This window comes from Telmatherina bonti (assembly GCF_933228915.1).
Source record: "Telmatherina bonti genome assembly, chromosome: 8".
Lineage (NCBI taxonomy): Eukaryota > Metazoa > Chordata > Actinopteri > Atheriniformes > Telmatherinidae > Telmatherina > Telmatherina bonti.
Window position 1 is genome coordinate 13,473,159 of NC_136626.1, and position 27,520 is coordinate 13,500,678.

Here is a 27,520-nt window from a genome sequence, read left to right on the forward strand (position 1 = left end):
GTGTGTGTGTGTGTGGGGGGGGGGTTGTTGTTTGTTTTGTTTTTTTTGTAACAATGATCATTATCTGACAAATATTCACTGCTGTTGAATAATAGTAAATAACATAATTTGCATATTGCATGTTTTTGTAATTAATTTATTTTGTTACATCAGAACCTTCCAGTGAGTTAACTATTGTTCCTTAAGGTTTGTTTATGTATTGAATCGTAATATACAGAAAGCCTCATACCGATGTAGTCTCATTTTGAAAAAAGGTGTTAATAAATTTGAACAAACTAAAAGAAAATATGTTTTGTCGTGCATTTAAGAAATTACTTTAAGTCTGCTTTTGATTGGATAGTGTTTATCATCCAAAAAGCAAAAAATCTGCATCCAAACTCAGATAAATCTATTAAAATCTTGTGCATTTTATAATTGAAACTGAGCTGCGGCCATTGGGACTTGTTCACTGTCACTCGAGAAAACCAGCGGCAAAAGCTTCAATTGCATTTGCAGCTCCGTTAATGCCCGCCCTTCCTCTACTGTGATTGGCTGCTTTCAAGAAAAACTTGAATTTTCAGCTCTTTGATTGGTCGAAAGAGCTTTCTGTTTTGGTTGCCTGCCAGCAGCCGTCTGGAAGGGGAGGGGAGCCGTCTGCCTTCCGCTTCTGGGCTGGATTGACACACAATGAGGAGCAGAGGCAGGGGAGACGCTCCGCAAACGCCGCTGTAAATAAATAAAACAATCACTGAGGCCAGAGAAACATGGAGAACCAGGTACGGTGGGTTTTGTGTCTTCTCGGTGAACCTGAACTTTGTAAGGTGAGAATGGCAGAGCATTGGCAAGGCAGCAATAAATCCTCCTTTCTGCTAGCATGGAGAAAAAAAAAAAGCTCCTGCTGCTATTGAACTAGTTGTTTGGCTCTGGAGCTATGCTAGCTGGGCACTCATACATCGGTATTTACCGCTAGCCTACCACACCATTCAGCACCGCTGCATAGCTGTAGCCACACAAAGAGATCCACACCTGGGGTTTATTCTGCTCTGCTGCCTTTAAAAATACACATTCACACTGTTAAACAACCCGAAGATTAATCTGAATCAGTGTTTTGAGCAGCTAAGCTAAGCTAATCTGTGTATCAGGACCGTGTCGGCCGCTACAAGGCGCCGGGGAAAAGATTTGTCCTCTCCAGGTTGGGCTGGTGAGGCGGGGTGTTGTCTCCTCTGCCAGCGGCCTGAAACCTGAACTTAGAGGGCTAATAAAACCAGGAATATTCAAAGAGACTGGGAAGTATCTTTGCATCATTTACCCACAGTTGGTTAATGGTTAATGTTAACCCCATTCATGGTTGTAGACTATAAAATGCATGAAGGAAAAGCTGTCAAAATCAGTGTGGATCCAGTTTTAATGACCTCCCTTGGACTGGTTGGACTTTATAAAGTACAAGGACCCAGAATAAAACACATTTTAGTAAGAGCTCGTTTGTAAACTATTTTTTGATATCATTGTATGTATTCATTTGCATTCTTAAGATTTATGTCATCATACAAAGATACACAATTTACTTAGCAGAACTGCATATGAGCTCACTGTAAGAGAGTCTCAGCTTTGGACTTCCTAAATGCCTGAGGTTATTCAAGGCTGTATTTCACATGGTTAGGCCACACACACCCATGGAAAGTGGCCCAGGCACCTCCTTGGAGCTAGTTTCATTCAGTATTGGCCCTTTGAAGTTCTAACATCTGTGAAAGTGCAGGCAGAGGAAGTCTTCTGCTACAAGTCAAATACCAAGTGGACTGTTGGGATGCATATGAGCTTTATTTGTAATCTGGCTGGATTTATTTAATAATTATAAGAAAATATATCATGTTACATTTTAGAATTATAACAACAGTTTAATCAATGTAATATTACTTTCAATTAATTGTCATTATATAAATATATATATATATATATATATATTTTTTTTTTTTTTTTTTTTTTAAACATTTACTTATATAAAACAGCAGGATGAACCTAATAGAAAAGGTTCTATTTTCATCACAATAATCATTTTGTTTTCAACAATTCAGTCCTTTCTTGCTCTATGATTTGATTAAAACAGCTTTATCTCAAGGTACTTAATCTCTGTACTACTGTGAGAATCTGTTGACATTAACATCAAGAAATTGCAAAGCCATACCCCATAATATCCATTATCCAGTAACTAGCAGAATGAAATTAGTTAATTCTGTAACATAATATTGTTAATCGCACAAATGTGACAAATCCAAACCAATTGCTGTACAAGGACAACAGAAATCTTGGGTCAAATAAGGCAACGTCTTTTTTTCTAGCTAAAGTTGCATCGCAGGGCTGCAGTTTGGCATCGTATTAGGGCTGCACTATAATGACCAAAACAATAATCACGATTATTTTGATCAATATTGTAATTCATTCATTGTATCTGTAAAAACATGCATTTTTAATGCGCCACTTGTATATATATATGTGTGTGTGTGTGTGTGTGTGTGTGTGTGTGTGTGTGTGTGTATGTATGTATATATATATATATATATATATATATATATACATACATATAGCGCTCCCTCTCTTTTCCCTTGACATTTTTCAGGCAAAACTTCTTTGTAAAAATAATTACACAAAGGGATCGCATATTTCTTATTCAGTGTTTTTGATGCAGCTGTATTTTCCATTCTCGACATGACTTGCTCTCGTCATGCTAAAGCTCGTTACATCTTCCACGAGAAGCTTCGTCTGAAGCCGGGAGGGATCAATGCGGGCGGCGATGTCTGCTTTTTGTGCAATAAAGCTGCTTATTTCATATTTAAAGAGCAACTTCGTCCACGCCAGGGCAAGTTGTGCACGTTGTGTATTTTAATGCTACATTTCGTAAAAATGTTCATATTTTTTACCACCTCAATCAGCTGTTTAATAAAAACAACCCTTTTTACCTGCAACAGGAAAAATGCAGAAGTGGCGTCTTACTGCTTCATGCTTTTCCGTGTTAACCACGCCCACCTTAAATGTCCAACCAATCCAATGATACTTAACTGGCTGCTGGTGTGCGCTAGGTATTTAGGCAGCTTAATGAAGCCTTAACCGCGTGTTCGCCCTCTTGTGGTTGGCAGAGTACTGGTGAAGAACCTTAGTGATCAGAGACGCATGAAGCAGAGCTCGTGTTCTGAATGTAAATATCGTTGACAATCAGGTTTATTTAATTATGGCCACTAAAATTGTGATCACGATCAAAATCTGATTAATTGCACAGCCCTAGATCCAGTTGATCATCTTTGATTCAGAGTATTTTCAATTGTGTCTGTCCTTGATAAGAATAAACTCAGGAAATCTAATAACTTTGTAATGAAAGAGTTTTGGAATTGTTCTATTTTACGTGTGAGCTGGTCTGTCAGATCATAATATTGTTGGATGCCAGCTTGATGAGTAAGTACGGCTGGCCTGGACATGGACTCTACAGAAGAGTCATGACTTTAGGTGCATTTACACGGATGGTTCTGCTTCTGGTACCCACTCTGAATCCAGTTCAGTTCTTGGTCCTCAGAACCTTTTGTGCTTTCCGGCAAACTGGTTTGTGTTCACGCCAGTTTAACCGGGACCAAAGAGGGAGAACTTTACGACATGAAGATCAAAGTCTTGGAGATTTTTCTTTAAAGGTGATGGTTAAGTCATCACTTTTCATTATAATCTACACTTTCCCAAAATAAACAACGTATTCAATTGAAGGTATTTCATTAGAAGTTAGGAGCATTATCTTATATAAATCTTTTACTGAAATTTAAATCGGGTGCTAACCAACATAAAAATGCAGTGAAATTCAGGTAAATTGAGTGTTTGATCTAAATTAGTCATTCTAAACTTTATTTTCAATGATCATCCTTCTGTTTTCATCTGTGTAAGGCCAGGCATAGATGGCGGCACTCGGTTGGTTTTTTCGGTTGTAGCTGCTGCAGTAGTTGTCCAGCAGCTGAAAAGTTGGTATGTCCACCTCTACCTCTGTCAAAGTATTTTTCTGTTGCGGTATTCCTTCTTTACTTTCTGAATCCGATTGATTACTTTGGGTAATATTTATCTATTTTTTTGTCTGAGTTTTTCTCTCTCTTTTTTTTTTTTTTTTCTTTTTTGCAAATTTTATTAACACATCGTGTAATGTGGCACTTTGGTGAACACTGACAGACAGCAGTGGTCTGCCTTCTGCTTTTTGTTTTTTTCTCCTTCTTTCTTCATCCATCATTAAGGTGTAGCGATCTGGTGTTCAGGTGAATCCAGCCTTTACCAATGACAATGACATCATGGTATGTATTGGTATATAGTATACCGATACTGGCACAAATACCAGTATTGGTATCGCTCAATACCAAGCATGCGTACTCGTACTTGATATTAATAAAAGTGTACCGATACCACAGTAGTCACGCCAGCGCAGATGTGTTTGATGACATACTTCAGACATGTTTTAAAAGAAATAAATGCCTTGAATATTAAAATGTGACATTTTTTTGTTACACTAAAAGCTAGATCTTTGTTTCAAAACCACACATTTATAGTTGTATTTTGGTAAAACGTGCCAAATCAAAATAAAACTTGTTGAAATTGTTAGATCTGTAATGTTAATATATCTGTATTGGTGAGGTAACTTCAGAAAGGATGGGTAATTTATTACAACCTAATGAAATCTTACACAGTTATAACAGCAATAATAACCATAGTCACAATAATGTCACATAAACAACTTTGGTATCGGCAAATATAGGTATATGCAGATATTCAAATTTCCGATATCGGTATCGTAACTCCTAAAAGTGGATCCATAGTTTTTTGGGCCTGTTGGGAACTAACTTTTTCCGGTTTTGGGAATGTGTTCAAAATTATGATTGGGAAGCGGCACCTTGCTGGTGCCCAGCTTATGTGAAAGCCCTGTCTGTGTGCAAGTAAGAGCTCTTATGTTTTCTTTTGTTAGATCTCAGTGAATGATTACAGGAGTCGGGATGAAAGGATGAGTGGTCACATAGCTTTTCATAATCCCCATTCTCTCATTCACACACCTTTTTTTCAATATTCACTTGCTTTGTTTGGACGCTGTATAAAGTCTATTTGTAACTTGTTAGTAACTCAGCAATTACCTATTTTCCAAAACAAATATCTGGTTTACCTCTGTTTGTGTCCTGTTGTTGCCTGAAAACGCTGGCCACAGTTGAAAATTTATCTTCACCTAAACACAAAATTGGCGACTGCTTGCGTCCTTGCAGGAATATTTTTTGGCCTTAATTTCAATTGTTTATTAGCTGGAAGAGATTAAGTGGTGTTATTTACATGGCATCTGGGAGTTCATTGTTTTCATGGGAGCCAGCGTGTCTGCCAAATTTTGTATTTCCCTTCAATTGGAGCATTGTGTGAGAGGGAAAAGAGCTTGGTCATGCACATATTATAACAATATTAGCATCTTTGTGTTATATGTGTTTGGATCCTTGGCATGGCTTTGATAGAAGTTTGATAAATAAAAATTTCTCCACACATTATTTTTTGTTGTCTATTGAATAAAGACAAGTAAGATTTAGTACTTGTTCCCATAAATGCTTCCTATACATATTGTATTTCTTTTCCTTGTTAATATTTTAATTTATTATCCTTTGGTTTTGGACAGCTGGTTTGGAAAAGTGTGAAATAAGGCCATGAAATGTTGGATGTAAAGAACTCTTAAAAGCCAATTTAATTTTTAATGATATGGTAACATTGAGTAAATTTCTAAATTTTTAGTAACTGAACCCAGATCAGGAGAAAAGGAAAAATAATCATTTTTTGTTGGTTCCATCATAAGTTCCCTCCAGAAATGTTTAATATTTGCTTTTCAAATAAAATATTCAAAGATTATTATTTTATTTCTGAAATTTTGATGATCAAATGATCAATTTCAGTTTTCATTTATGACAAAATTGTCTTAATAGTTTTATATTAATAGTTAAGTTGTTTAATTGTTTGGTAATAGTAAAAAAAAAAAAGAGCTTATTTTAACAATCTCCAGCACAAGTTGATGTTTTAAGAAATGTTTCTCTGCTTATTCTCTGTTTATTGTAACTTACTTGAAGATAAAAGCCTGACGTTCTTACAGTTTCTAAGCTGGGAAAAAATATCTGTGATGCTTTGCTTGAAAATTACTCTAAAGGTCATTCATTTATGGAAATAGTTTCTCATTCATTTTCAGCTCTGATTTATGAGCTTATTTTTCTTTTTTTTATTGTTGTCAGATATCTCGTAAAGGGATTCAGCTAATTATCTTTTTCTGCTTAATTAATTCATTTGTGTGTCATTTAGAAAATTAATTGGTTAGTCTTTAAAATGTTAGCTAGGAAAAAAGAGAAATTGTATTACAGAGCGTTGAATATCTAATAGCTTTTCTACCTCCAGGTTTTGAGTTTATGGATTTTTATGTCTGGTGTAAAATCACAGCCTTATTCAGTGGCTCATTGCCATCCTGGTTTTTATGTTTTGCTTATCTGATGTGGACTCCTCGTGGGAGGAGGTGCTGATGATCAGAGCGACTCCCTGGCTGCTGTGGGTGTGGTGGAGTCTGGAGTTTAAGGGCATTACTGTCACAGAATGGCCAGGCAGAGAGCCAGACGGGGAGGTGTGTGTGTGTGTGTGTGTGTGTGTGTGTGTGTGTGTGTGTGTGTGTGTGTGTGTGTGTGTGTGTGTGTGTGTGTGTGTGTGTGTGTGTGTGTGTGTGTGTGTGTGCGCGTGTGCGTGTGTGTGAGAGAGAGCTGGAGAGTGCCAGACCAGCTCATCTCAGTCCTCTCTCCCCCCCTTTTAATCCCCCCGCTCCGTCCCAGCTCACGAGCTACTCAGTGTCGGAGCTAAATCCCCACATTCTTCAGTCTTTCCCCGGGCATTAAGTGCCTTTTTGCCCCCCCCCCCACTCCCAACTAGCCCCCACCCAACGTTCCTTGTCTGTACTCCATAGCCTCTTCACTTCCATGACCCAGTCACCATCCCACACAGTGTCTTTGGCGTGGCCTGGTGCCGTCATTGTTCCTGGCAGACAGAAGTAGCCCAGTAATGTGGTCCTCTTCTGGACAAACCTTTTGAGAAAACTCAGCTCGGGCGGCTAATCCCTCTAGTTTTAGCGGGAGCTTCTCAACACCAGTCCAGCTTTGTGTCTGTCCAGTTCCTCTCCTCGCAAATTTAATGTTCTTAGTCTTGAAGTAAAGATTCAGAGGTTTTTGTTCAAGGTGGAATGGAGAAACGATGAATAATGGCCTCTTGGATTAATCTAACCACTGGCTTTGCTTATGTTTATTTCATAAGGTACCTCAGTTTGCACAGTGTTTTTGCTACTATAATTCATCACTGCCAGAGACAAGGAGGAAGGCCGCAACTCAGGATTTGATTCATTTTCATTATCGATCAGTTGAAATCAAACTTTTGTAGTCAGTCATGAAATGATTGATGAAATGATTACAAAGTCAAAAGCTGTTGAGGCCAAATGTCAAATGTTTTGCCTTGTCCAAACTAAGTTCAGTTTATAATGCAAATAGAAAACAAATTCACAAGTTTTTAAGAATATGAAACTAATAAATCTCTTACTCGATTTTATAAATAAAATGCAAATTATAAATAGTTTTTAAAAAAAAAGTCCATCCCTGTAGGTTCACTCCGCCAAATAAAAAGAAACCTGTAACATTATGTCATGTATTTGTAGAGAAGATGACCAGCATGTTTTGAGGTTGTGATTTTTCAAGTAGAGTTGATAAATCTTATTCAGTTTTAAATCCTCTTTTGACATCTGTGACTAGCCACAAAGGAGAACAAGCATTGATATTAGTTACTATACAAGAATAAATGTATCCTCTTTCCTTCATTGAATTATTGACTGTTTTGTGGTATGTTTGCCAAATGAAAACCAAATCAAGTACAGGCGGTCCTTGGGTTATGTAAATAAAACAATAGAGCAAGTTACAAAGTTATGAGGGTCCACATAAGCTCTTATGACACGTAACGCGGAGGCTAAGACGACGTCTCAGTGTGAATTTTAATTGCTTTCCTGTTTCTCTACTTATATGATGTATAATATATGTATTTAGATAGTTATTTAGTGATCCAGGGGGCAATAGGGGGCATATAAGGATAAAAATCCAACTTAAGCGGAACTTCGGGTTACGTCGCAGCAGTAGAAATGAAGCTCAAGGTCCCATAATATGCAAAATTCTCTTTCTAAAGACTTTCTAAAGAACAATCATATGCATTTCTATAGCCTGTGAATAAGGCCTGAAAATAAGAAAATTCTTTCACTTCTCTTGCTTGCTATACTTTTTTTTAGCAAATGTGTGCACAAACGGGTAAGCTCTTCACCTCTGTGACCTCATAAAGGGAAATAATCACTCGCCCCGGTATTGGATACTGCCATTGACTCTTCGCCCTGTTAGCAAGCCTGTCCTCTAAAATCATGAACACTGCTAGCAAAAACTGCATTCTCTCCCCGAGAGGTCCATGGAGTAGGTGTGGACCAAGCGGCAACCTCTGGTGGTTAAAAGTGAAGCCTAAGTGGAAGTGACAGAAACAGCAGTTCCCCTCCTCATCCACCAGGGGCTCCAAAACAGAGCAAATCTCGAAAGAGTCCCATGTTTAAAAAAGCCAACTTCACAGCAGAAATAAACATGTTTACAGCCTGGTAAACATTTTATGTTTAATAGGTCAGGTTTACCTTCATGACAACTGTGGGGGGAGTGGATTCTTTTGCTAACTCTTTCATTTAGAAGTAATTTCATATTGAAATTCAGCACATTTAGGGGCGTGTCCTTTTGATTGGCAGGTACTCGATCTCCTGCTTCAAGGAGGAATGTTGGAACAACCGCGGGTTTTAGTCGGTAAACACCGTGACTTAGCTTTATCTTATCTGATTAGCAACCTGTTAGCTCTGGGTTCGCTTGGTTAGCTCTTAGCTACAGGCAGGTCGGAGATCGCTAGACATCAATCATCCACAACACGCTCACAGCTAGTCTCAACTCCACCTCTTTGCCCATTTTTGTATTTTCTGGGATGGTGATGGTAGGAACCGCCCACCAAGCTTCAATTTAGCTCTTTAGAAACCTTCGGGTGACATGGAGGCTCCGTCCATCTTTTATGCAGTCTATGGTGCGGACAGGCGTCGCTCATAAACATTTAATGGTTCAGGCAAAGAAACAGTCCGTTCTCAGCAGCACTCTCTACAGCCGCTATTAGAATGGCTAAAATGAAGAACGAAGGCTGAATTTGGGGTAAAACACTTAAAAAACAATGTTGTTGGACCTCTGACACACCATATGAAATTGTTAAAAAAAAAAAAAAAAAAAAGTCTAATATGGGACCTTTAATGGATTTCATCTTATTCTTTTTAGTGCACAGTTCAGGTGAAGCTGGAGTTGGGCCACAGAGCTCAGCTGAGAAAAAAAGTGACATCAGAAGGCTTCACCCACGACTGGATGGTGTTTGTGCGAGGGCCAGAGACCGGCGACATCCAGCACTTTGTAGAGAGGGTCGTCTTCCGCCTGCATGAGAGCTTCCCCAAACCCAAGAGAGGTAGGAGTGAGCAATAACAGTTTGAGAGCAATATTACACATTTCTGCAACATGCAAGAGTTGATTAACCACACTGCCAAAAGAAAAACAAATCGTGCATAAGAAAAAAGAATAAATCAGAGCTTTTCTGCTCTTTTTCTTTCTTTAAAGTTAACACAGAAATGTTAAACACTTCTTGGGATTGCTGCTGCCCCACCAGACATCAAAGCTCTAGTATTTTATGTGAAGTTCTTTAAATCTGATTCCACTAATTGATTTATTCAATGCCAATCAGTCACACCAAAGTAGAGTGACCCATAAAATGAAAAATATTTTTCATCACTTTTTTTTTTCCAAAGGTAATCATGGCATTTTCTTGCTAATATCCTGTTAATGAAAGAAATACTTTAATGCAGGACTCTGTTGATCGTTAATAAAATACAATTAAAGCAATTTCAGCATTGCAAGTGATGGGTGAATGTCTTGTCTGCAGTATGCAAGGAGCCTCCATACAAAGTAGAAGAATCGGGCTACGCAGGCTTCCTCATGCCTATTGAAGTTTACTTCAAGAACAAGGTGAGAACACTTTGATAAAGTTCGATGGTCAGCTGTACTGCTCAGCACTGTCACTGTTGTCTTCGGTGGTATCATCTTTTTATTGTCCATGGTTTTGAATCTGCAAAGACCCCAAAAATAGACCAAAATGGTTTTATGAGATTAACATAAAAATGTTAAATGGACTTGTACTTCTATAACACTTTTTCCACCCAAAGCCCTTTTCACTACTTGTCACATTCACCCATTCACACACACATTCATTCAACACACTCATACCCTGATAGGCACATCGGGGGGCAGCTTGGGGTTCAGTGTCTTGCCCTAGGACACTTCGGCATTTTAGTCAGGGGAAGCCTGGAATCGATATTTTCAGTTGAAGGACAACTGCTCTTCCTCCTGAGCTACAGCCGCCCCAAAATGCGCTGTATCTTTTATATCAAGCGTAATTGGCCTCAAACAAACAATAAAATAAATAATCATGGCACTCTCATAACAACATAAGGCCAAAAGCTTAAAGAGGCATCATCTCCTGCAGTTCGGTATTATATTAAACACAAGAACTGCTTCACAAAAAGGCATTACCTTTCTTTTGTTTACACTTAACAAATCCATACTTAGTGGATTGGTCAGAAAGATTAGGAAAAACAAAATGTAAATGTTAGTAACTATTAGTCTATTACTAGCAAAAATCTTTCCAGAGGGGCTTGTTAGATTTTCTTCAGCTCTACTTGTCTGTCCTCTCTACAACTCTGCAGCTTCTTTCAGGAAGTTTCTTCTTATCAGCGTGCCGACCACAGCTATGTCTGCCAGTTTTATTGACCTCCAGGTTGATGGTTCATTCATTCTGCTTTTATCTTTTGGGAAATGTTTAGGTATCGAGAGCTGCATGTGTGCTGAGCAACAAAGCTAAAAGACAAACACAAGTCGGTTTGTTTCTCACATAACTGTTAGACACCTGTTAAACAAACCTTTATCCTCTCCCTTTACTTTAGGAGGAGCCAAAAAGAGTTTGCTTCAACTACGACCTGTTCCTTAACTTGGAGGGCAACCCACCTGTTAACCACCTGCGCTGTGAGAAGCTCACCTTCAACAACCCCACCAAAGAATTCAGGAGAAAGCTGATCAAAGCTGGAGGGGTGAGAATGCCTGACACAGTGGCTCATTACCAGGTTTAGGACTAAACAGCTGATTTGAGTCTGAAACAAACATAACAGTGTGAGCAAACAATCACATACTGGGTTTTAAAATAATTTCTTAAACAGAGCTCTGAAATGAGAGGGGCTTACCGTCCTGTTATCTGTGCTCCAATTTTACTCTTTAAACAATGTCCTTAATGGGTGTGTGCAAGTTCCTTTGTCCTTAAGTTGACACTGCCTGGGCTGTAGCAAACAGTCACTGCTATAGTTGTATGGCTACACCGTGGTTGTCTAATAGTAGGTATGTTGCCCAATGACAGCGTAAATCATTTTAAATGAGTGTGTTCATCCATATGTTTATTCAGGCTCTAATATTTAAATTAGAGTGAGTGTTTTATTTATGCAAGTAAGAAGTAGTTGTCTTTGTTTTGTTTTATGTTGCAGTTGCGTGATGTTTGATACCAAACATCAACTGTACCTGGTTATAAGAGAAGCACACTTTTTACCGATCCATCCGTTTTGTGTTAGTATTGATAACATCTCTTCCTTTAATACACTACTAGGTTGTAGGATATTGGAAAAAAACTGACATTGAGATTTTTTTCTGACCCTGCGATATATATTGCAATATGAAAAAATATATTAATTTTCAACCGATAGTGCTTTAAATTATGCAGCACTCCTGCCATGTTGTTGAAAATTAACCTGCACTGATCTTACCCTTTTTTATTAACGTTAAGATTGTGGGTTTTGTCTGTATTTGAGTTATTCTAGTAATTTTTTATTTGCTAGCTTTTATTGTGCTGATTACATGATTGATTCTATAATGTGCCATGAAGGTTTGTTTGTTGCCTTTGGAAGCAAATGTGTGTGTCAGGTATCCTTGAAAGTGATGAGAACATCAAGTCCATTTGCCTCCTACATTGCAGGGCGTGTCTATGATTGTTGCATACATACATTGCAATGATGATACTCAAATGAGATATTGTATGGCTCTATATAGTACCATTCTATTTTTAAAGCACTTTAAAAACAAAACAATATAATAGCTGACCAAAGGGCTGCACGTTAAATATAAAAAGAAAAATAGCAGAAAAAGAATGATACATGGTCTAGACGGGCATTACTGAGACTGGAGGTCCAGGCCCTCGTAGTGTGTTTCAGGAGGTTGGGAAATTGGCTACTTTTATCAAATAAATTTGGGACTTTTACTTAGGCTGTCAAAATGAATTATATTAATCATATTATTAATACAAGATTAATCTGTGGAATTAATATGGTAATTTTTTTAACACACTGACACACAAAACATGTTATTACTCATAGAAGATGATGTTGGCCATGTAGGTGCCTTGTTGCAGAGGTGAACCGAAACCACCAAAAACCACTTTATCCTCCTTATTTATAAGGCTTCTGATTGTTTTCAAGCTTTACATTATAATGTTTATATCAAGTGTCTAGAAACAAAGTTAGCATGAACGTTATTCCAAAAAACGCCTATTTGGCTCCATCTCAGCGAAAGAAGCGGATTTTCGCATATGGTTGCTTTGCCACAGCTGGTAACACAATCCAACAAAAACCACTTGATCTTCCTTATTAATGAAGATTGACTGTTTTCAAGCCTTAAATTTGGAAGATGGCCACAAGGTAACCCATTTGATATTTATACCTAGAGCTGGGCAATATGACCAAAATCTCATATCACGATATAGCTCATTTTATATCCCCAGAACGATTTACATAACGATATGAAATTGTTTGTAATTTTGTGTCAGTCATCAGTTATGTGTCAGATGTGTTAGGCAACAGCAGCAGTAATCTCCTTCCATGTTGAGAAACTATTGCCGTATGGCATTTCTCAGGTAAATACCTGTTGCAGCGTTTCCGTCTGGAGTTTGTTATGAGCACTTTCGCCACCACTTGACTCTGCTTTTGCACCGTTTGCTCATCGACTCTTTTCTTTATTCTGTATTCTTTATCCTAATTCTTGTGCAGGTGCTAAAATGATGTACCGGTAGTTGTGTCGGAGTCTGTTGTTGGGACTGTGAGCTAGTCTGTTGTCGGTTCCCCGTCGGTCTTTTTTATATCCAAACCGCATCCATGCGACATAAATTTACCCTCTTTTATAGACAATCTAATCAGTTTGGGTTGGCTGGACATCTTTTAGTAAATTACGCTGTTCTGAAACACGTCTGCTACCGTCTTCCTCCATGTTTGTTTTTATATTGCAGCTTGCATGTCGTAATGCGCATGTTGACGTAAAATACTGCGGTAAAACACCTTATCGTGGTGTAAACGATAGAGCCTTGTATGAAACGATAGATATTTTCTGTCATCCAAATGATATATATTGTCATATCGCCCAGCGCTATATATAACACGATTAACCACTCAGTGTCACAAAACCTTGCTGCCAACTTGGTTGTATGTTATCCTGAGGGTCTTAGCTTAAAGATTTTGGGAATCATTGGTGCTAATTATCTGGAACAGACCACACACCTTTAGTATCAAGGGTGCAACCAGGGCTGCTTTTCTGCAGATGCAGCAAAGGATTATAGGTGGAGGTTATTCAGGAAGGAGGGGAATCAAATCATGAAATTGAGAATTTGTTGCAGTTCTTTAATGACTGGAGATGGAGAGTTCCCTTCGTAGTGGTTTTAAAATAAACACACTTTAAATCTGACGTGTGAGATGAATGTGCCTTTAATGCAGTGCTCTCGACCAGTTTGGCTATCTGGTTTCTTGTCTTGCTTTGAGCTCAGTGCACTCAGATTGCTATACCTGACTCCATCATAACCTGGACACAGAGGTTCATTTGGAGTAGCAGGGTTTTAAAATCCATAAGTGGTATTTTTATGTCTCTCTCCGTGGGGTTGGGGTCTCAGTGGATGCTGTCAAACATTATTAAAGCAGGAAAGAAGTGTGCTTGCAACTCTTCCCTTTTTTGAAGGTTTTAAATCAAGTCCGTGTTGTTTTCACTGAATTACAGCAGAATTTGCTGATGCAAAGACGTTTCAAAGCTCACTGTAACAAGCATTTTTCCGAAAGACTCTGTTCCTAACAAGTCTTCAGAGTTTGATATTTGTATGCACCAGGGTTGTCCCAAGTTGGTCCTCAAGTGCTCCACGTATCCCTGCTCCAGCACACCTGGATTACATTAAATGAATCCAACAACCAAACAAATTCTGATTCAGACCACAGAAGCTGACTCGGTCTGCCTACAAACGCAGGTCTCGGCGCGTTTCAAACGGACCAAATACAGGAAGCAGACTACAAAAAAGTCACTTTCTGCATTTTAGGCAGCATTGCATTGTGGGTAAATACATAGCGATCATGTTAAGAATCCTCTGCTTTGTCTGTTGTTCATACTGCGGTCATTGTTGCACTGTATTTCTGCAGTATACTTGCATGAGACAAAATAAAAAACCCAAAACAGCTATAGTTTCGTGCTCTATTAACAGAGTTTTCTTCTTCATGAGGGTCTTGTCCTCTCTTTTGCTAAATACAAGTGCAGCGCCACTTTTGGTGGGAACGGGGATATGTTATTGTAAAGGTTTAGCACATTTGACCAAATTGCAGCATGAACACAGTCTCGGTCTGAATGGATAACCCCCCCCCCCCAGAAATGAGCCGAGTCCCCAATCGGACCGAGTCTAGCGGACTATCCTGATGTGAATGCACCCTAAACTGACTACATTTCCATATGTGTAATTCCCTCTTTGTGAGACATGATCTTATTAAGGTAGAGACGGTTTGGTCAACAGTGCTTATCATTCAGGTCTTTTACAAACACTCGTGTCCTCAGAGCAAAATATTGTTGCATAGATGCGTCTAATCTGACATACATGCTTCGACCCAAGGGCACAGACATTCTCAGTTATCCGTTTAGCTCGGTCAGAAAAAGCTGTGATTCAGATGTAAAAATAGTAACAAGAACACACATGAGACTTTCAAAACACGATTAACTTTTCCTGAACATCTCAGTCCTGCTTATTACTCCTCTAAAATTCTCTGAGTTAATGGCAGTAGTGGGAGGTACACACTTTGCAAAGCTTTATGAAGAACCTCCCGGAAGGAAACATTAAAGTTGACCCGTCGGTGTCTTCAGTCAGTCAGAAATTTTGTCCTTGTCAAACTTGCTTGTGCTGCACAGAAAAGCTAAATCAAAGCAGGCAGGTTTTTAGTTTTGTTTTTGTCTCCTACATAAATGAGAACAACATCCCACTGTTTGTAGAAATATGAACTTTTTTTTTTTTGGAAACTTTAAAACATTTTAGCTTGATATAAATTTGGGTGGAGTGTTAGCTTCTTGTGAGTGCACTAAACTTTGAAAATTAAATCGGGTTTTAACTAATCATGTGGCTTTTATCAGCTAAAATACTTAAGCAGTGCTTCATGTTTCTTTTACAAGGTTTTCCCATTTGCAGGTTAGAAACCGTTAATATATCTATGGATCCATGGAACAATAGTAGAGACACCTTTGCCTTTTAAGTAATTTTATTATTAAACTTAACACTTGGATCAGTGTGAGCCGACTGGGCTGGAGTCCTCCTGCAGCTACTGTGCTGGTTGGAGTTGGTAAAGAGCTCAGATGAGGGTCCAGGAGTGTCTACACCCCAAGCAACTGTGGATAAATAGTGTGTTTCCCTCTTTTATCAGTTACATTGATGGGCTTGCATACATCTGGTGTAATCGCTGTTTCTTTCCCCTGGGGCATTTCACGAGACATTTCTTTATTAAACTCTTTCTTTCAGGTTATCTTTTAATTACAGGGGCAGCATGAGACGTGTTTGGTAAAGCAGATGTTTGCTCACGCAAGGAAGCACCAAATACCAACCTGTACCAAAATCAAAGGGACAAACTCAGCTAAACTGTAAACGGCAAAGATGCTTGTCGCATAAGTCTTGATGAAAACACAAGCTAGAGTAATAAAGCTTAAAAAGCATGTCTTACTTTGGCTGTTCAGTGGTCAAAAGTTTTTCTTCAGCTTAAAAAACTTGCAAATATGTTGACCTACAACTCTGCCGTTGTTTATAATGAACCATAAAGGTTCTGGTTGTTTATATGAAGATTAAGGGGATTTTATAGTGAAGCATTCATGCTTCCTATGATATGCTATCTTGGATTTTACTTATTTCTGGGTCATCATTTTGGTTCTAAGGTAAATTTGGGAGCAATCTCTGATTCTGCTGACTCTGATCAATGAAAAAGCTTGTCAATTGTCATTGTCATTGTCATTGACCGATGGGTTGTTGCTGATAAATGTACTCGGTATAACCTCTATTAAAGCATTTGTAAAACTGCTATTGTTAACTTTTGTAACTTCTACTTTTGCACATATATGACTTAGATTAACTAGGCTGCTATTATCTGTTTTTTACTGAAAGTAGAGTGGTTATCTGTCAGGGCAGTGGTTCCCAAACCTTTTCTGCAGGGCCCCCTTTTTATCAGTGACAATAATGTCGAGCCCCCCCACCTGTCACATGTACCACAGAAACATACTAAGAAATGCTTCTTTAGTTTTAGTGGCTGTATTGTAGGTATCTATAATTAAAACCGTGTCAGTACTATTATCCATTCTCCTGCGTAAGTATAAAACATTTTAAACCAGGAATCTCTGCAAACTACTTTAGGTGAGTGAAGTTTACTATGAGACGATGCTGCTTTAGTCAAACAACTTTTCTATATATGATAGTTTATTTCTAAAGTAACCTGCAGGCTTTTCTTTGTGTTCAGGATGAAATGTACCCTAGTGGTGTTGTAACTTGTTTGGCTTCATATTTCTTTATATTAGATGATAATATTTTGGTACACGCAAAAGACTGCATTCTCATTATTACTCACCACTGATTATTATTACTGGTCAAGCAGGGATAGAGCTGTTCCATCATAGTTTGTTCTCTTTTTTTTTTTTTTTTTTTACAACTTAGTCTCTCTTGTTGATTTATCATCATTTCCTATGAGTACTTGTACAAATTCATCCAGTATAAAAACTCCCAAGTTTTATTTAGCCTTGCCGCGCCCCCCCCGTGATAACTCTGGGCCCCCCAGTTTGGGAACCACTGTGTTAGGGAAAGATGACCATTTACATTTTCTACTGTGTTCCTGGTGAATTTAGTCTAACACAATAACTTTTAACGTTATTCTGACACTTCTAGCAATCTCACTTGTCTGAGCTTTCTTTTGAGACCGGGATTATGTTGGAGCCTTTTTTTTTTTTTTTTTTAAATTTAACTTGCCAAACCATTTAATGAGCACACATAAAATAAAAATAGCAATTAATGAGGTATGCTTATATAATACTAAAAATTGAACATGACCATATTTTCTGTTTTCTGATTAGACTCATAAATATGTCATTTGTCTTTACAAATTTACAAATAGGAAAAAAAAAACTTCACCCATTTTGCAAGCAAAGCTGATACCAAACAGGTGAAATAAACAAGCAAAAAAAACATGGCTGAACAGCAAACATTGTTTATTCATCTAATACAACAACTTGAGGGCAAAACCCAACGTCAGATTTGTTTGAAACTTTTTATGGTGAAGATAACATAAAACTGTTGCCGTGACTCATAACAACACTCAAAACTTCCTAAGACAACCACAAAGTTTAGTGCCTAATTATAACAAACCAACATAACAGCTAACGTGTTAGCCTTAAAGCAGATGCAACCTTCATGTTATTGATAAATGATGTCGGGTTACCAATCTTTGTTAATCGTGACTGTTACTGAAAAATCTATCACCTCTGATTGTTATTTACGTCTACTCAATTACAGTCCTGCGGGGTGTTTTTGTTTAGAAATGTGCGAAAATATAATTTTAATGTACAGAATTGAGCCCTTAATTTCATATGTGGACAGTTTTTACTTTTTAGATTTTAGTATAAATCGACATCTGTTTAACTTTTACACCAGTTTTCCTCTTTCTATCCAAAACAAGATGCTCCAACTTGATGCCTTCATTTTTTTAGTTGTATAAACAATGTAGAAGTGGTCTACAGCTGACATAGAAACACTGATTTTTGTCTCTTTATTTGCAGATATTGGTGGTCCCTGAAGGAGAGACCATGTCAAGGCCCAGTCCGGATTACCCAATGCTCCCCACCATCCCACTCTCTGCCTTTTCAGACCCCAAGAAGACCAAGACATCTCATGTATCAAAGGTCAGACCAAAATAATTACTCTTTTCAGACCATTTTGGTGTGTGGTATGCAGCTCAGGTTGTCTGTTAAGGTATTTATCCGTAATGTGTTGCTACTTTATTGATCACTCCAAGCATTTTCTTTTTCTTTTGTCAAGACGAAAACAGCATGAACAGATGGCATCTAGAAAATCATTAAATCGGCTTGAAGAAGAAGCTGACTTGAGCTTGTAATCATTAGCAGCTGTGTCCGTGCATCTGCATGCAGAATTACTCACGCTGCTTATCTGCCAGAGAGGGGGCATTACAGAAGGAAACAGGAAACCGCCTCCTTTATATTTTCCAATGTGGCCTTACTTCAAACAGCATAGATCAGATAAGACCTTAAAAACTCAAATGAGACAAAACTGGCCTGAGTTCTTCTCACTGTTGTTCACATCTCTCGATGAACAGCCTTTTAGTTGTTTTTAGTGTTTTCTAACAGGCTTATTACAGTTTACCAAAATTGAAGCGTTAAATTTATGACAAATAAAAACCTATCACCCTTTTTATGACAACATGGAAATGCATGTTTCTTATTTCCATGTTTTATTGTGGTATAGGTGGGCGTTTGTTCAGTTCAGTTAGATGCAGAATGAGAGCTCTGCTCCCTCCAGCTGTGTCCATCTGCTCACATAGAAAAAGTCGGTGATAAATGCTTTTTCAAAATCACAGAATTCCCATTATTCCACCATTATGAGCCTTTTCCTGATATGTAATTGAGGAATTTATGTATTGTTTATTAGTAAATCTGACAAACTGAGGTTTTTGGTGTGGAAATGTTCTCTTCTGCCAGATGATAATAAAAACTACTGCTGCTCATTAAATGTGCTTATCGACGTCTGGGGAGTAGATGTCTAATCGAATATAGCTCACAGCCTCAGAAGTACATAGCTTGTTCGCCTGACACCTTGTTTGGCCCTTGCATTCCCTATCTGTGCAGAGTCTAGTGTACCTTTTTCTTCTTGTGAACTGATGCAACGTAAAATGATTGTTTGCATTTGGCATTGCTAGCAGCACTTGTGCTGCTGCACATTTGCCACGCTCTGATCCCATCACAGGAGACAGAACAGATAGGACAGTGAAGACAATGTCCTCAGGTGATTGAAAGAAAAGATTTTCCTTAAGCTGATAACTGATTTGCTCATTATCTGAGTGTACAAGTCAGAAGTTGGTTTCCTTTATAACACCAAGTGTCACAAGCTAACTGGAGGTGAAACTGTGATGGTTTCAGCTGACGGTATCGACGCAGACGGCCTCAGTTTTTGAGACATAACATTTCTTTATGGCAATAGGAAGGGTTGATAAGAAAGCACTTTACTAATGGGAACTTTGGGGCTTCACCTTGATCCACTGTCACATGACCAGTAAATATTACACACATCTTAGCTCTCTGCGCCCGCTGTTGAGCGCTTGTCGTAACGAAGCTGTTACATCACTATAAATGTAACAGTGTTCTGCATTGCTTTAAAAGATTTGTGAACATTAATCTTACACAGCTTGTGTGTGAAAAGGGCTTTATTCTATCAGTGCTTCAAAAATTGTGGTAATTTAAAATGTCTGCTGTGAAAAAGGTCTTGTCTGATAGTTTTGGGTGTAATAGCTGAACATTGAGTCTAGCAAGGCGATCAATTGTGTAATTCATTCATTTATAATGAAAGCCTACTGTTTGGATTGCATCCTCAACAGGTTACAATTCAGCTCATAGTCGTCATGCACCAGTTCAGCCTCACAAAGCTGCTGGACTGCAGATTTTCTGTTTACACTTAGACTAATGCTGAGGTGCTTATTTTCTCCACAGGAACAACAAGTTTTACATCCGCGGTAAATGGTGCAATTGCATGACAGATGATACCGGCAGGGCCCTTTTTAGAAACCAAGGAGGTGATGATGTATTTAAACACTGTGAGGCGTCTGAGCAGCTCAGCCTGCACGTTGTTAACATGACTTGTAGTAGTGATGATGATGGTGCTTCTCTTCAGGAACCCAGCAAAGAAGGAAGTGGTGGCAGCAGCAAAGGGCCCAAACCACACAAGCTGACCAAGGAGCACCGTGAACGGCCACGAAAAGACTCTGAGAGCAAAGCCACGTCAAAAGGAGATGACCGAGATGGAAGCAGCAAGAGTGGCCGTGACCCTTCCTCGTCGTCGTCTTCGAAAAAGCCGGCAGAGATCAAAGTGAAAGATGAAGTTAAGGTCCTCCCCAAAGCGGCCTTCAAGGAGCCTAAGCTCACTCTGAAGGAGTCAAAGATGGAGGGCATGTCCCCCAAAGGTGGAGGGGCAGGAAGTGGAGGGGGAGGGGGGGGGAGGAGGCGGGGGAGGGCCGGCAGAGTCCAAAGCCCCAGGGAAACGACCCTCCACGGTGGAGTCTCCCAAACCCAGCGCTAAGAAGCTGAAGAAGGGAAACTCTGAGGGTCCAAAGGGGCCGACCAGCGGGGCCTTCACAGGAACATCTCCTCGTGTCTCCTCCTCCTCGGCAGCCAGCCAGTCCTACGCTGAGAAGAAGCCCCCCAAGGAAAAAGGGCGCTGGCCCAAAAGCAAAACTGAAACACCGGAGCTGAAGGAGCACAAGAAACTTCAAGAGTCAGAGGAGTCAAATTCAGAGGATGAAGCGTCGTCCAAGTCGGAGGTAGGAGGGAAACGTTCACCTAACTACCGTATACAGTTATGTTACAGAATACAGTTGTATTCCAAACTATTTCACACACACATACACAACCACACCCCCAGCCCAGGCACACAACCCCACCCTTCCCTTGAAAATAATACCGCCTTCAGGTTTCTGTCTCTGCATATGGCTTAACACTGCTTTGAGGAAATAATACCTGGCGGGTCGATCCACATCAGGAGCCCACCGGAGACATGGTCACAGGAAATGTCCAGGGCCCACACCGCAGCCATAAGGCTGCAGTGCAGAAACCCCAGCAACCCCGGCCAGGGTTTACTCTGGATAGCTGTGAAATAGATACCGCTGTAATGAAAGGTTGTTCAAGACGGCATCTGTCAAATAGAACAATTATAATTATTTTCTTTATTGTTCAATCAGCTGATTTGTTTTTTGTTTCCTCTTTAAGATATTAAACTGACTGCTGCAGTTTAGTATTTCATTCTCTAGTATTATTAGATTGTGCTATTTTCTCACCAGCAAAACGGCTAACAGGACACCATGAGAAGATATCAGCCACCCTGTTAATATCCCCTCTCTTTGACTCGACATTTTCTTCTTTTCTTACAGCAGTCAGCTCCTTCGAGTCCTTCCAATTCCAGCTCCAGTTCTGACTCCAGTTCAGATTCAGACTTTGAGCCTGTACAGAAACAAGGGCAAGGTAAAAACGGTTTCTGCATGGTAACACTGTTCACTCTTGTTTCGAGTTCGCTTGTGATTAACTGGCTGGAGCTTTAGTTGAGCAAATATAGGTTGTGTGACTCGCTGCTTCGTTCTCAGGCCCCCTGAGATCCATGGTGGAAGAGATCCAATCAGAAGAGTCTGACGATGACGACAGCAGCTCAGAAGAAGAGACGCCCATCAAAACTAACCCAGCCAACCGCGACTCTCGGTGTGTCTCCCAGTTTATATCAAGATCCCGGATTTCACACTCAACTCATCACTTTTCCGGATTTAACACAAAAGAAATTTAATATATACATTTTTTAAAATTTTGTTTTAGATTTTATTCTCATTTTAGTCTCTTTACTAACAAGTCAAGCAGCTAAAAGTAACAACGGTAAACCCGTCACACAGATACAAAAACCACACTAAGCATTAAGACCACGAGTTGTCTGTCCGTCAGTGTGTGATTGACCCCTGACCTTGCCCTGTACCCCTAACAGACTCAGCTTGGACAGCGAGAGTGACAGCAGCGATGGCTCACACCGCCCCAGTCGAGACCCTGCCCCACCTCCACAGAAACACAGCTCCTCCAACAACAAAGTGAGTCAAACATTCCCCACTTTACATTTAGCTTCCATTTAACCTGGTGTTTAACCAGGTTAAATAATTAAAAAACTCCTGTATGAGTTGATGCTGTTCAACTTGTCCCGTCCAAACTTGTAGGTCTTTAATGTCTCGTTTTAAGTGTACTTTGTGTATTTTTGTACTATTAAACACTAAAGGAGTTATTTGTGGAGGGGAGAAGAAAATACAATTAATTTCAGATTGACTTCAGAATGATTACCACCACAGTTTTCTTTGTTTTGTGAGTCAAATCAACTTGGGATTTAACATCTGCATGTTTAAGGAGCCATGTGAGAGTAATCATAAGCACACAAGTTCAGTATGTTGGCTCCTGCTCATAAAGCCATTCAGCAGACTCAAAGGAGCTGCAGAGTTGCAGCAGTGCACCAGGCTCTGCTGACATTTTTAGCTTTAGTAAATATCAGAAGTGTCCCAGAGAGTCATTCTGGTCTCACATCCTCACTTCTGTATTAATGTTTCCTTTCTTCCTTCGCTCTTGTCTCTCTGTGCTGCAGGTGGTCAGAAAGAGTCCAGATTCCTCGTTTCGTTCAGAGAAGGTGATGAAGAAGGGATACGACAAGGTAGGAAGGGTAAATCAAACTTTTTATGCTTAAACTTAAACACACAGGCTACGCTCAGGATTCAGCATCCAGGATGCAAGAATAACGAGTGAATTGATCGATCTGTGCAAACAAAATCTGTTCTTTCACTTTTCCAACAAGATGCAGTGTGTGTGTAGTTCAGGGCTCTGTGAAGCCATTAATCAGTCAGTCATTTCCTGAAGCCATGCGAACCCATCTTGACACATCTCATCAGTTTAGTAATTCACTAACTTGTTGTGTAAAATCTTTTAGTTTGGGCGTTTACACACACCCATTGTGGACATGATTGTCAATCCGTGCGTTTACATTGGAGTTTTAATTCCTGTTTAATTCCGAATAAAAGTTAATTCCGCTTTAAACTGATGAGAAATGACCATGTAAACACTTAAGTCTGATGTAAGTGTCTGGTTTATTCACATTTTAATTCGTATCTATTTAATCCCTCTGTCATGTAAACCTTAATTCTGCTCTAAGTTAATTCCGGTCGTTCTGAGCATGCTCGTTACCTTGTCCTGTCCCGATGACGCACGTTGTTTTGCCTCCTGTCTCTGGTTGTGTATCTTTCTTCTCCTTCTCAGTTGCTGCAAAAAGTGAAGTAGTATGCTCGTGTTGAGCTGGTACTTCGCATTTATAATAAACATAGCGGCAAAACTGGTACTTATTATGTAGTTTTTACAAGTTAGGACTGAAAAAACGAGAAGCATAAAAATAAACTTAGTTTATTTCCGGTATACGTCACGTGCACCCTCTGTCCAATCAGAACTCTTCCCAACCCGCTGCTCTAAAGAGGACTTAAGTGAGGATGTGTTTCATGTAAACGTTCATTCAGAATTATTATTTTCATGTAAACTCGTTGCAGAATATCTTAATTCCAAATTGAAAAACATGGAACTGTACTCATTGTTACATTTTGATTAATCATTCTTTCCAGGGTGGCAGGGTGTTAATTGGACATTTTTATCAGTAAAACTAAAATTTTGGCCGCAAGCTTCAATTTATTGTTGATTTTTACAACATGCAGTGTAAGCAGTGTTACACTTCACTGATTTGATTGCGCTGAAAGATTCAAAAGGTCTTTCTGCCTGTCTAAGTCTCTGAACTTCCTATCACATCTCTTTTTCACCCCTCCTATTGCAGTGACTTAGGCTACGTTCACACTACAGGGCTTGCAGCTCATATCTGATGTTTTTGTGAAATCCGAATTTTTTGAAAGTTCGTTCACATTTCCGATCAAATGCGACTTGTATGTGATCTCCTGTATGAACCTCATGCGCACCAGAAGCGTCCCGCATGCGTAGAAGACACGGCGATGTGCAGTGAGCGTGCGTGTGACGTCTTTGTGTTCGCAGAAGTAGATATGAATGGCAGCAGAGCATTTGCTATTTTAAACGTTTTGTTCAACCGTAAAAGTTAAATAAAAGTTAAAAGTTTTGTCCAACTGTAGCAACAACATTGTAAATGGGTCCGTTTTAAGGAGACGTTTACAGAAGAGGAAAGTAAAAGTTTTCGGTGAAGGCCTTTTGTGGAGCTGTGGCAGCAACAACTGTAGAGAGAAACGTTTGGGTACAGAGTCGCAGTCAGGATTGGTGGGAGAGTGATGTGAGCGCATTTACCGATAAAGAGTTCATAAACAACAAACGCAGAATAATGACGTTTGTTGTGTGGCAATGACGCGTCGGTCACATTAATGCGAACTGACCGTTCAACTGAAGTCGCATGGCAAAAGACCAGATACATGTCGGATTTAGGACCACATATCCAAGCAGCCTGGGTCGCATTTGAAAATATCAGATCTGTGTCGTTCAGACTGTTAAGAAAAGATCGGTTACAGGCCGCATAGGGGCAAAAACATCGGATTTAAGTCACTTCAGCCTGTGGTGTGAACGTAGCCTAAGGGCACACTCACATCAGCCTTTTTTATTCGAATCTTACTCTGATTGGTTGTAAAGTCCGCTTCGTTTGGGGAAATGTGAACGTGCCAAACCTGCTGAGGGGTCACGGATCACCAAGATGTGAGGAAAGAGACAAGATTTGGATTGGCAGTTCATGGCCATATGCAGCTACACAGCAACTTATTTAATTCTCTCTTGAGACAAATAAGAAAATAACAAATTAAAAATCAACCAAATACGAGAACTCAAGAAAAATCTCCTATAAACTGCTCATTTGTGGGGCAACCACAGCCCCCCAAAAATGGGATAGTAGTCCAGTAATTTGAAGGATCTGCAGCCAAGAAGTGATCTCAGGCTGAACCCACACGCTTATTTATAGATTCACAAAAATGCCTCAACATAAAATAACCTAGTAAGGAAACTAAATCACAGCAGCAAACATCTCATTCACTGATTTTTGCATTTCCATGTGCTTTTATAAACTTTATTTACTGATCTCCTACATCTCCATCATCACTCCTGCAGGCCTACACAGAAGAACTGGTGGACCTCCACCGCAGACTGATGGCATTAAGGGAGCGAAACGTCCTGCAGCAGGTGTGTGCTCGTCCCTTCATGTTGAACATCAATATAACGTTGAATGGGAAGATGTACGAACAGTTGGTATCTAATGTCATACTAACTGACCCACCTCTCTGTCAGATTGTCAACCTGATCGAGGAGACGGGCCACTTCAACGTGACAAACACCACCTTTGACTTTGACCTCTTTTCACTGGACGAGTCCACTGTCCGCAAACTACAGAGCTACCTGGAAGCTACAGCCACGTGACAGGAAGCGGCGGCCGGTGCGTGGATGTCAGCGGCGGAGGTAGCCTCGCCATTAACGTCTGCTCTTTAAGGAGGAGACGAGGAGCCAAATCTGCCGCAGCCTTTTTCACAAGCCCGACTGAAGCCTCGACCAACTACCACACGAATAAACGCAAGCACACATCACCGCCATCGCATGACACTGGGGAGAAAACAGGAGGCGGCGAGGGAGGGAAACACCACAGTATCTGTACTTCGTCTTTAGCCCGGAAATTCACTACACATCTCTTGTCTTGAGTCTGTGCAGAGCTGTGGAATTCACCCCACACCCCTTTCATTCACCCTCCTGCACTCGTGTTGCTCCCGCCTTTGCAAACCTAATACTTCCCCTCCTCCTCCTCCTCTTCTTCCCCCTCCACATCCACACTCCTTACTTGGCAGAACACTCCAGTTCCCTCCCCCCTGTTGTCAGCTGGAGCTCATTTCTCTCCCAACATATTCTTGAGTTTGTGTGTGTGTGTGTGTGTGTGTGTGTGTGTGTGTGTGTGTGTGTGTGTGTGTGTGTGTGTGTGTGTGTGTGTGTGTGTGTGTGTGTGTGTGTGTGTCTGCTGAGGTTAAAGAGATGTTGTCTTTGTGGTTACTCAATTCTCTTTGTTTGTTAAACTTGAGCATGAACAGCTGGTTCAGTTCCTTCCTCAAACACACACATACATGCCAACAAATTTGCATTTAGTTTGCACTTGACTCTGCTAGCCCCCCCCCCCCCCCCCCCCCCCCCCCCACACACACACACACACACCATTTAGCATTACCTCTATTAGAACACACTTCAGTATAGCTGGAAGCAGACATGCTGGTCAGAAAAAGAAGAAAAGTTTAGTTGAACAGAATCACATGTGAAAGACACACACTGATACACACTGTGTAATCACTTATAATTAACCCTTAAAGCAACCTTAACTGAGCTCCTCAAGTGACCACAAACATCTGGGTCGGTGTTTAAACACATAATGGCTAAAAATGTGTTTAAAATAAAAGGTCTTTAGTGGAGAAGTTGTCAGGAAGTACATTAAATTGTAAAAAGTTTTGTTTAAAGTGCTTGTACGTGTAAAAAGGGGGGTTGAAGTGAAGTGTTACCCAGATGCACACACACACACATACATTCTTCTCTCTGCTTCTTCCACTTCACTGTACATGAAAACACTGAGATGTCTGCTGTGTGTCTGCGTGAGACTCTGCTGAGGTTTTTCTGATGTCTGAACATCTGAAGACTTGTTCTGTTGAGTTTCCCCTCCGCTTCCTCACACTGAAAGCTGAGCCTTGACCTCCTACCAACAACTCCCCCTCCCTCCCTCAAAAAGGCCCCTTACTACCCCCCCCCCCCCCCCTTCATCCTCCCTTATACCCTATAATGGCGTGCATGAAAGGGCTCGACTGCTCGCAACCAGAGCGATGGAGGATCACTCCGAGTTGCCTTCTAGGTGGTGGGTAGGGGAGGGTGGGTTTAAAAAGCCGTGAAAAAGTAGCCATACTTGTTTCCCAGAATCCAAAAATGAGAGTAAAATAGGGGGCCACGCTTTTTTACTTTTTATTTTTCTACAAGTGCATTTTGTGTATTTATTCCCAGACTGCGGTTAAGCTATGAATGTATATCACTCTTACTTTTCTATGGCTAGCAACAGCCCCACTCTAGTGCCTTTTTCTGCAACTTGCAGTGTGAGGGGGGGGGGTGCGCGGTCTGTTAGTCATGCCCACACAGATTCAAGACCAACCCCCCCTACAATACCCCCCTTGGGGAAACAAGTGTTAATTGGGATGCCTGAATATCCAGTATTGTCTTAATGGCTTCCATCCCTT

The 27,520-nt window shown here is 40.0% G+C and overlaps 1 protein-coding gene across 1 annotated transcript; it reads left to right on the top strand.

Moving 5' to 3' along the window:
• The first annotated feature begins 660 nt into the window (after nt 1-660).
• mllt1a (MLLT1 super elongation complex subunit a) lies at nt 661-26,129 on the top strand. Its single transcript, XM_079245494.1, is given in 13 exon segments — nt 661-755; nt 9,369-9,549; nt 10,021-10,103; nt 11,078-11,221; nt 18,267-18,389; nt 20,389-20,703; nt 20,705-21,034; nt 21,641-21,731; nt 21,851-21,962; nt 22,237-22,336; nt 22,876-22,941; nt 25,380-25,451; nt 25,557-26,129. Coding segments are annotated over 13 exon segments (1,758 nt in total). The 5' UTR covers nt 661-743; the 3' UTR covers nt 25,686-26,129.
• Nucleotides 26,130-27,520: the final 1,391 nt, after the last annotated feature.